Source organism: Odocoileus virginianus, chromosome 27 (assembly GCF_023699985.2).
Source record: "Odocoileus virginianus isolate 20LAN1187 ecotype Illinois chromosome 27, Ovbor_1.2, whole genome shotgun sequence".
Classification (NCBI taxonomy): Eukaryota; Metazoa; Chordata; class Mammalia; order Artiodactyla; family Cervidae; genus Odocoileus; species Odocoileus virginianus.
Window position 1 is genome coordinate 28,604,127 of NC_069700.1, and position 10,909 is coordinate 28,615,035.

Sequence of the window (10,909 nt, forward strand, 5' to 3'; positions counted from 1 at the left end):
GTGTCATGAAGGTCTTCTTTTTTGCTACAAGGCTAGTAGAGTGAATACCGATGAGGAGAAGACAGAAGGTCTGGCTCCTTAGGGTCCAGGGTCTTAGAATACCACGTCCCTCCATTTCCACAGGCTCCAAACTGGCCAGACTTTTTAAGTCTTCTCTCTCCCTCCCAGAGATCTGATTACCAAGCCCTGAAGATTTCTCTAGCATCTTCTCTCTTCCTCCTGCCTCCTGTCCACCGGTTCCCTATGATTATTGCTGGGCCCCCACCCTAGGCCCCTTCCTTCCTCTGCCTGTCTCAAGCCCCCCACATCCATCCAGTTCCCAGCTGACTCATCCATTTATCTCCCTAGAGGTTTGTTTTTATCATGTTATGCTCCCTCTAGAGAAATGGCAAGGGCTTGGGTTGTTGGCGCAGTGTACCAGATCTGGGGACTACTGCTCCAAGCCTCAAGCCTCTCATTGTACAGAAGGGAAACTGAGGCTCACAAGGGAAAAGATTTACCCAGAGTCCCCTGTGCAGCCTGGAAATCCTACTTTCACTTGACATTCAAGGTGCCCTTCCATCTAGCTCAACCCTACTTATTTATTAAAAATAATTCCCCCCTCTTTTTTTTTAAGCTATGCTGCATAGCTTGCAGCATCTTAGTTCCCTGACCAGGGATCAAACCTGGGCCCCAGCAGTAGAAGTGTGGCGTCCTAACCACAGGACTACCAGGGAAGTCCCAATCCTACTTATTTATTCATGTACTTATTCAATAAAAACTGATATTTTCTGTGCCAGGTACCAGTCTAGGCATTGGAGACATACCAGTGAACAAGACAAGCCAAGATTTCTGCCCACACAGAGCCTTGTTCTCATGGGAAGAAAGCAGACAGACAAATACAATGTTGGTCAGTCAGCTGGTTGGGAGTATGGGAGGGCAGAAGGCCCGGGGAATGATGCAATTCTAAAGGGTAGTCAGGAGGCACCACTTGAGAAACACCTCAAGGAAGCAAGGCAGGGAGAATATTCGAGACACAGGGGACAACCAAGGCAGCTCAGGGAACCGCATCTCTCTCTTCGACACATACATACGCCTCCTGGACCAAGAATGAGGCGGAAACTAGATGGAAGCTGCCCCGAAGGCAGGCTGTCCTCAAGAGGAGGAAGTGAGTTGGCCATATCCGTAGGTTCTCTGTCCTGGCCTCAGAGAGGTGGCAGTCCAGGAGGCCCTGTCCACGGCCACATGTGGCTGCATTGCTCCCTAACCTGGGTGTGGGTCCCTGGAGTTTTGAATCCCCGGGAAAGAGCCCCCGGTGCAGCCCTGCGTTTCAGCCTCGTGTTAACAGGTCACCCACCCCCCTCGTCACAGCCCTGCCCCACCTACTCCCCCTGAGGCTGCTCCGTGGGCCTCTGCCCCCAGCTCCAGGACCCTGGTCCAGTCTGTTGTTTCCTTGGCTTCCCTGACTCAGCTGCACTTCAGTGAAACTCCCCCGTCGGGTCCTGGGGCAGTTGTCTCCTTCCTGCAGACACAGGCACGGTCTAGGAGCTGAGACCGAACAGAGTCCAAACTGAGCCCACGCCAGCGCCCTCCCTCCCACCCCACCTGGGCACCGGGGGTGACGGGATGGAAGGGGAGGCTCCGGGGGTGTGCCTGCTGGTGGAGTGCTGCTGGGACGTTCCTCCTCTTGGGAGCTCAGGCTTTGCTCCTTCCTGCTCGGCCATGTCAGAGACGTCCACCCTGGGATCCCCCGCCTTTCACTCTGCAGTGCACACTGATCTGAAAGCGTTTTCCAATTTCATGTTTGCCTCCTCAAGAAACCTTAAGCAAGTTCCTTAACTGCTCTGAGCCTCAGGCTCCTTGTACATAAAGACAAACGAAAATCCCGACACCAAACCAAACTCCAATCACCCAACTTTGGTGGGTTTTTATGAGATTGAAAGAAATAACATTAAAGTCCCTGGCCAGCTGTCTGGCACATAGTAGGTCCTGCATAAGCATTGGCTTTCTTCCTCTTCTCAAACGCCTGGTGAGAGGACACCTCTCTGGATCCTGGATCCTGGCCACTTCTGTCCCAGGCCCCCAGTGGGGGACTGTATCTGTTTTAGGCACTCAGTAAATATTGAAGACAGGTCTCCTCCTCACACAAATCTCCCAGGTTGGCTTGTTAGAGCAAAAATAATTTTCTGGTAAGAAAATCAAAGAAAGCCTGATATGCCTTGGCAGGACAGACATACATACTTCCATATCACTCACGGGGGAGACCCAGCCATCCCGTCAGCTGGAGACTCTGCCAGTGTTAGCACCAAGAGTCCTGTGTCTCCAGAAAACCCTCATGCCAGGTGAGCAGGGACAGCTGGTCTCCCTATTGCCGTGTCCACGAGACTCGGCTAAACACGGCTTCCTCAGGCTCCTGCTCCCAGCTTCCCATCCTCAGCTCCCTTGCTCCTGGAGGGAGGAGGAGGCAGGGAGAGGGGAGGAGGAGGCCAGGGAGGACAGAAGAAGGGGGGGTGGTTCTTCAGGCCCCTTTCCAGGCGTGACCATCTAGGTCAGAGCGGTGTGTCCTCCTGGTCGTTCCCACCTGGCCTGCTCTGGTCTGAGCACTGGTGCGTCCCTGGTGTCAGCAGGTTTACCCTCCACATTCTGTGCAGGATCCCCAACTCTGGTTCTGCACAGGGTGATGCAAATCGGGACCAGATGGTCCCTGTGCAGGGAGTGGGTTTGTGTCATGGGAGAGGAAGCCCAAATTATGAGACTTGGAGCTTATATAGAGCATCTGGCACATTGGCCCATCTTCCTCTCTGGCGGGACAGAGAGAGACATCTTTACTTTGGAATAGAAACTGATCATTTCCAGGGAGGACGGGGAAGGATGGAAGCAAATCTCTCTGGAGCTGACACACAGTCTCTACCTCCCCGGGCATGTTTGCTCTTCAATCTCCCTGGAACAAAGCTTGTCAGCGTCCTTTTCTGGGAGGGCCCCAAGCATGCGGAAACATGAAAATATTCACAGAGAACTGTTTTCTGACAGAGAGGACAGTGCATTCATGAAACAAAAATAATATACAATAAATGAGAAATGCTTGGAGAATCAAAAATATTATAAATTAAAAGCACTAAGGGATAAAAACTTGAAGGACAAGGATAGAAGGGATGAAGAAAAAAATATGAGGATATCTTCCAGGAGTCAGAACAAAATGGACAAAAAAAAAAAAAAAAAAAAAGGAAAGAAACCTAGACAGAAAAGCTATGAAAATGAGATGAATACAGTAGGTTCAATATTCAATGAATTATTAAAGCAATAGTGCAATTCCTGGAAGTGGAGAATGTGGTCCACACCGGAAGTGTCTAGGAAGCACTCAGCACAGGGAATGGAGAGGCCAGGCCAGGGTGCAGCATCCAGGGGGGCCTGCCTGGATGTCTCCGGAGAGCTCAGGTGGAGCACTCACATAGAATTTAAAATTAAGATGAACTCAGGACCTGGGGAGGACATTTTACTTCCCTCCTTCACAGCTCTGCATCATCAGATTCTATATTTGGAACACCCTGAAGATCATCCTCCCCCTTTCTCTAATGCTCCCTCCTCCCTCGCTTCACTCCTTAGGGGCACCCAGGATCCCAGGCTTCTGTATTTCCTTGGGCCTTCTAACTCTACCTCGCCCACTCCTATCTGGAGCACTGAGCCAACCAGAGCTTGGAACAGCTCCTTCTCCCCACCCACAGCGGGGCCCACCAGTGCCTGCTTCCCAGCCCCATGGTCACTGAGAGCCCCACGTGAGTGTCTGAGGCCAAATTTCCTGCCCTGGGGGAATGCTGTGTCAGTGACCAGACGAGCCTCAGAGCTGACATCTCCCTGCCCAGCCATGGGCCCCAAACTGCTCCTGCTGCTGCTCCTGGGACTAGTAGGTAAGGTTCAGAAGGAGCTGCACTCTGGCCCCATGTACCCTGCTCCGTGCCCAGGGATAATTGGCATTGCCCTGGAAACTGTTCCATGTGTAGGCCCAGAAGTGGACCTCTAGACCGCTGAGCCCTTGGGCAGTGAGGGGACCGGGAGGTGCCCTGCCTGACGTCCCCTCAACTTTCCTTCCCTAGGCCAGGGCTCGGCCAGCAACCTCCCGGAGATGCTGCAGGCGCCCGTGGGGAGCTCCATCCTGGTGCAGTGCCACTACCGACTCCAGGATGTCAAGGCTCGAAAAGTGTGGTGCCGGGTCCTGCCAGAGGGATGCCAGCCCTTGGTGACATCAACTGTGAATCGCGGGGCCCCAGTTGGCAGCCGCATATTTCTCACCGACCTGGGGGGCGGCCTGCTCCAGGTGGAGATGATTGCCCTGCAGGAGGAGGATGCTGGAGAGTATGGCTGTGTGGTGGAGGGCTTCTCGGGGCCCCAGACGGTGCACAGGGTCACTCTGGATGTGCTCCCTGCAGGTGAGTTGTCCCAGCCTGGCCAGCAGCCCTGGCCTGCCCCCTTGCCCCAAACGGCTGCTCTTGGGTCCGTGGTGGGTGGGAGCCCTTGTGGGTGAGGAATATCGGCCAAATGCCCAATATTCTTTTGACAGCTCTGCAGGGAACGGAAGCCAAACCGGGTGAGAAGTCTGAGATAAATCGGCCAAAGAGCAGTCCCCTTTCCCCTCCTATATGAGCAGGTCTCCCCACAGGAAGTCACATCCTTCTTCCCCCACTCAGGGCCTTGGCCTCCTCATCCAGCACTTTCAACATACTAGGTGCTGTTTTTTTTTCCCTTAGAAATGTTTTAAACAAAGTTTTGATTCAGACATTTCAACCAGAATTAATTTTTTGGTATGTGTTCCAGGTTTTATTCCTGTAACAAGATTAATGGCTTAAAAACTACTGAATTTATTCCATATTTTATAAGTCTTCATTAAGTGTCTAGTATGTGTCTCATGTAACAGGCAGGGTACATTCAGTGGCTGAATTCCTTTGACTTGTTCAGTTTTAAAAACAGAAAAAGTCTCATCAATATATAGTCAATATTCTCGACACTATTTCAGTTTAGAAAGTACTCTTCACAGGATTCATTTTTACAGTCTATAACTTTCTCATGTCTAAATATTTACTAAAAGAACATTTAAAAGTATTAAATATTCCCCAGAAAAGTACAATATTGTAAAAAATAATTGTTCTGTTGGGAACATGGTCAGCTACCCGAGGAAGCAGACTGTTCTACCTTCCTCTTATGGGTGTTGACATCTTTTCCATTTTCAAGTATTCCTTTCTTAAGTAATTTGTGCCAAAGACCCAAAATAATGAAATCAAGACATTTTTCCTTCTGTTTTTCTCCATCTGTTATGAGGAGGGACTAAGCTGTCATTAGAATCTCTCTTGTGTCCACAATTATTACTCATATTGTAAATATACTCCTGTTAGCTCTGGTTATCCTTTGTTCTCCTTGATGCTCTAAGGTCTAGTAACTCAAGGTTAGAACTTCCTAAATGGCAATTGGTCACCAGACAATGCACTGGGAAGGGATGGCAGGGAGACGGGCATCCTCAGTGGAACATCTGAGGTGTGGGGATCCCAAGAGCTGGAGAGGATGGATATTCAGGCAAATGGGTAGAGCACAGTATCCAGGGAGGATAGAGCGGTTTTAAAAACCAGATCAGGACATATGCAGCGAGACTGGGGTCATGGTGTCTCAGTTCCTGGTTTGGCATGGGGTGGGGAGTGGGAATGATGAATTGCTAGACACTCCTCTCAGAGGATCTTGGAGGACTGCCCGGGTTCCCAAGGCAGATCCTAAGGCCCACAGAAACCAACCCTGAGTCCCACAGATAGAAGCTGAGCACACAGTTGGAACGACAAAAACTTGTCACAAAACTGAGTCTCAGAGTCTAAGCCAAAGCTCTCACCAAGTGTCAGGCGGCATTGTGTCATTTCAGGACTGACTCTAAGTTCCTCAGCTCCAGAGTTTGGGATGGGGCTCAGCCAACCTGCAGGGTTGGTCACGAGGTTGCAGGCATGCAGAGAGGTCTAGTAGGCTGGGCCAAAGCCCCTTCAGAGACCAAGTGATGAGACCTGGGAGCAAGGTCTCCAAGGAGGTCAGAGTAGACAGACCTATTCTGGGGTGGGGTAGGGAAGTGGGCACAGATCACACAGTGGGGTTTCTGCGTAGTCTGAGCAGCCTGATTGAGACAAGGTACAGGGGGAGCAGGTGAAGAGAAGAAATGCAGAGGGGAAGGTTGACAGCTGGCTGAAGAGGGGAAGTGAGCATATTCACAGTCAGATAAAGACTGAGACAAGCCACCCCCTGACCTCCAGAATGAGGGCCCTTAAGGAATTGCCCAAGCACCCCTTTGTTTCCTATTCTGGACCTTCCTCAGCTCTACTCCCCCAGTCCCTCAGATCTCAACAAGCCCTTGAACCCTTCTCGGTGGGTATGTGCTCAATAAGTACTTCCTTCTGACTCAGCTCCTGGCCTGAAAGAGGAGGAGATCCATCGGGATGGGACTCTGGGTGAGAGCTCCTCTTTGGACTCTGAAAACAGCGGCAGCCCTTTGGATCCCAGCCAGGATAAGAAGAGGTATTGACAAGAACTGCATGTGGGTGTCTGGGAAAGGGTGATGGTGAAGATACAGCTTGTTTAGAGCCCCAGACTAAACTGAAAGGGAACCTTACAGTTCTCTCCACTCCTGGGGAACTGCTCAACAGGCAGGCAGGTAGGCATACAGACAGGCATACCTCTCCATCCCAGTTCAGCACTGAGCCCTTTATTCCAGTAGATCTCCAGTCAGGATACCCTGATAACATGTCTCTCCTCTTCCCTGCTTGAGTCTCCCTGTTTCATTCCATTAAAAAAAAAAAAAAAAAAAAGCTCTTTCTCCCGACCATGGCACACCAAGAACGGTACCTCCGCACCACTTCTCCAGGGTTCCTGCCAAGCAGCTCCCCACCAGCTTCAGGGCTAAGCTCACTGCCTTCTTCTTGTGTCTCAGCAGACCCTGGATTTGGGGTGCTATGTTCCTGCTGGGCCTGCTGGTGATGGTGGCCGTGGTGCTGCTTGCTGTGATGGCCAAAAGGAAAGGTGGGTAGCTCTCCACCTGCGTATCCCAGCAGGGCTCTTCTGGCCCTGTTATCAGCCACTCTTGCATTTGAGGCTGGGAATCTAGGTCTGCTCCCCCTACACGTGGGCTTTGGCAAGCGCCCCCAGGCCCTAAAATTCCCATGGCTGAAAGGTGGGGGAGAGCAAGGAGATTCAGCGGGAGGTGGCCTGGGGAGAGACAGAAATTGTAGAGGGTGGGACAGTGGCACTGGGCACAGGTGGCTGAGAGGTGGGGGATTTCAGGAGATGGGTTGAGTGTTGAGACAGGATAAAGGGAGCTGTGGAAGCAGTAAGTAGGGGAGTTAGGGCTGCCTGGGGGTGGGGGCTGGGGAGATGGAAGGGGAAGACTTTGCTGGTAGGAGTGGGGATGTGAGTATGGGCCAGAACAGAGGTTTCCAAGGTTTCTGAAGAGTGCGTGTGTGGGAGGCACTGAGTCAGCACAAGGAGCAGACTGTGCTTCTTTTCCACCAGGAAACAGGGTTGCTGTCGGTGGACAATTTCAGAGCAGTGGAATCTCAAACACGGTAAGAAACCTCTGCAGGCCCCCAGCCAAATTCCCTAGACCCTCCCTCTGCCATACTCACTGACAAGTCCTGGGATGATTGGGTGGAGAAAAGACTGGAACCCACATGAGGTCCAAACCCACTTCTTAAATGCTGTTAACTTGCCCACAATAGTCTCCCACCTTCCCACTTTGCATCCACCTGCCCAGATTTAGGGAGATACTTGGGGCTTGACAATCTTCACGGTGAAGCCATCTTGCTCACAGACATACTCAGGATTCCGGAGACAGATCCAGTGTGATCCTGGACTTCCCACCTCAGGGAACCGGGGTAGAGGGAGGCATTTTCTCTTTGCCTGACAGGCCTGCTTTTGTTATAGGCTCCCTCCTCAGTGGTCCACCACATCAGTGACTCTGGACTGGCTGTTGATTTGCCATCGGATGTACCATATGTCAAGCTTGACTCACCACCTTGCTTTGATGATACCACTTACACCAACCTTCCTCCTGATTCCCTGTCAGGGAAACTCCTACCCCTAGACTCATCCTGTGTGCCCCCTCTGCCTCCTAAGGTTGAGATTATCTCCAAGCCCGTGACATACGCTACAGTCATCTTCCCTGGAAAGGGCAAGGGTGGAGGAGCCCCCTGCGAGCCAGCCCAGGAGCCACCTAATAGCCAGGCTCCACCCAGCTAGGCTGGTCACCATCCTGTATACACCCGCAGATTATCCCCAGGGTTTTGTGTAGCCATCCATGCAACCCATGCTCTAGATCCTTAGGAAATCTGACCTTTAGGATCCAGTGTCTTAACTTTTCTGACCTGGTAAGTGATACTTGGAATAATGAGGTGTCCTGGAAGCCAAGCCATGTCATGGGAAACTAGCCATGTTAGTTGCTCTGCCAAAGAACTAAATAAACTTTAAATGATAATATATGAGCTCCTGATGCTTGGGAGGGAATGAAAGGGCCCAGGTTTGACTGCTCGTGAACTGAAAAGACTGGTCCAGAGTTTGTGCTGTAAAGCTCTCCTGCCAGTGGGGAAGTGACTTCCCTCCCTGGTCAGACTCCTGCAATGCAGTCTGACTTAAGGGGCGTGAAGGGGGATTTCTTCAAAAGCATTTCCTGCCTTGATCATGACACTTGAAAGTATAGATTCATTTGCTTGAGACAGAAATATCCCATTTTCTGCTTTATACCTTGTAAACAAGTGACATCTTACGATGTGACACATATGATGGGAGAAGGAGGATAATTCATCAGTCCAGGTGCTGCTAGTGGTAAAGAAGCCGCCCGCCAATGCAGGAGATGTAAGAGACATGGGTTCGATCCCTGGGTCAGGAAGATCCCCAGAAGTAGGAAACGGTAACCCGCTCTAGTATTCTTGCCTGGAGAATTCCACGGACAGGGGAGCCTGGTGGGGTTGCACAGAGTCGGACAAGACTGAAGCGACTTAGCACAGCACAAAGGAGGCTCAGGACAGGTAGGGAGGAGAGATGGGGTTAAAAGGAAACAGGAGTAAGGCCAGAAACTGAAATAGATACCAAGCCTATTCCTTGGTAGAACAAAGGATTTTCAAGCACCAGGAGATAAAAGAGCTTCACAGACATCAGTTTTATCAGAGTTGGCTCTTTCTCAACTGTGTGGTCTTCTGGTAGCTCTGCTCCCTTGGCCTGAACTCTGAGCCTGGGAAGGGCCCAGTGAAGAAAAGGCATGCAGCTGGGGGAACGAGGAATAAATGGTAAATGTGTGGCCACAGTTAAGTGTAAATGAAGGCTAATCTAGGCTGGGTATAGGAAGGCCTTTAAGGTTTCTTCCATGACTTCTTAAACTGTTCGAAAATATTTGTCCATATTGAGATGAGAGACTTAGATGGCGAAGAGGAGGTGCTCAGGAATCCGGTCTTTTACAATCATGAAGAACTGGGCAAAAAGAGGTTTTTAACCATCTGGACCGTCCGGAAGGGCCCTCAGCTTAGTCTAGGTACCTGAGGAGAAGGGACAGGCAGGGGCTGTGCAAGCCTAGTAATGCTATTTTCAGGGAGCTCTGGCAGGATGTTCTGCGCTTCCTTTGATAGAGTCTCAGCCTGTGATAGAACCTAAATTTACTCTGTCCCTTGTGGAGGCAGCAGCTCCCCACCAATCAACTAAGCCCTCATTTACCCTGGCTAAGATGACTGGGGACTTTCCTGGTGGGAAGGCAAGATGGGGGAAGGGCAGAATAAAGTCTAAAAAGCACCCCTCTGGGAGAAATGACTACAATTGGTCTGAATGTAACGTTTCAGAACCTGACAGAAGTAGAAGTATATTTAACAATGCAAAGGAAAATACTAAGATAATCAGTTGACTGGTAGCGAAGACTGAAGGAGGAAAGGGAAATATATTAATTCCATCAATGCCTATGACAGAAAGTCTATGAATTATAGTCACAGACTACAATTGGTCTGAATGTAACGTTTCAGAACCTGACAGAAGTAGAAGTATATTTAACAATGCAAAGGAAAATACTAAGATAATCAGTTGACTGGTAGAGAAGACTGAAGGAGGAAAGGGAAATATATTAATTCCATCAATGCCTATGATAGAAAGTCTATGAATTATAGTCACAGAGTCACAGTTATAAAAGTAACTTCTAAAATGAAAGTACTGAAATAAATTTCATTTATTTTATAAACACAAAGTAAATGCAAATGACATGGTGAGATGACTGCTTCACATTAGAACCTTTGGAACTCAGTTAAAGAAGCTCTCAGAGGAAAATACACACCCTTAACAAGAATTAAGCATCTTACTCAAACAGCTAGTTAATTTTAAAGGAGAAAAATGACATAACTAATACATAAATAAGTTTGTTCTTTGAAGTAAACTGAAATAAAGTGTTAGCTAACTTACTAAAGAAGATGGATGAAATAAACAACAAGGGGGAAATAGTCACAGATAAAAAGACAACAACAAAAAAATAAGAATATTTTGTGCTAATGGTGGTGGAGGAGTGGGAATGACTAAAGGGGCCTGAAAGAACTTGTGGGTGTAATTAAATGTTCTCCATTATGACTGTGGTAGTTACACAGTATATACATTTGTCAAAATCTATCCAATAGGCGTACCTTACTGCATTTAAATTATATTTTGATAAAATTTATTTTACAAAGTATATGAAACTATTGGGGAATAGTTAGAACAATCTTAGAGAAAAAAGCTCTTTAAAGTATCATACAAAACTCAGAAGCCATAGAAGAATTCATAGTTACATTACAACTGACACATTAAGATAAATTAAGACGGATACTTTTCCCTCTATGACAAAACACTATAAATTAAAGTCAAAAGACAAAATAAGGAAAAATTTTGCAACCCATATAAAGGCAGGGGGCTC

The 10,909-nt window shown here is 49.0% G+C and overlaps 1 protein-coding gene across 2 annotated transcripts; it reads left to right on the forward strand.

The window, feature by feature from the left end:
* The first annotated feature begins 3,652 nt into the window (after positions 1-3,652).
* Positions 3,653-8,469, forward strand: TREML1 (triggering receptor expressed on myeloid cells like 1). 2 transcript variants are annotated; one of them, XM_020872903.2, is made up of 6 exons: positions 3,653-3,884; positions 4,071-4,403; positions 6,405-6,516; positions 6,929-7,017; positions 7,507-7,559; positions 7,918-8,469. In XM_020872903.2, exons 1-6 carry the CDS (start codon positions 3,842-3,844, stop codon positions 8,230-8,232), a joined length of 945 nt encoding a protein of 314 aa, XP_020728562.2. In that variant the 5' UTR covers positions 3,653-3,841; the 3' UTR covers positions 8,233-8,469. The 2 variants fall into 2 exon arrangements, with proteins under 2 accessions (XP_020728562.2, XP_020728563.2); XM_020872904.2 differs by having other exon boundaries at positions 6,932-7,017.
* The last annotated feature ends 2,440 nt before the right edge of the window (positions 8,470-10,909 follow it).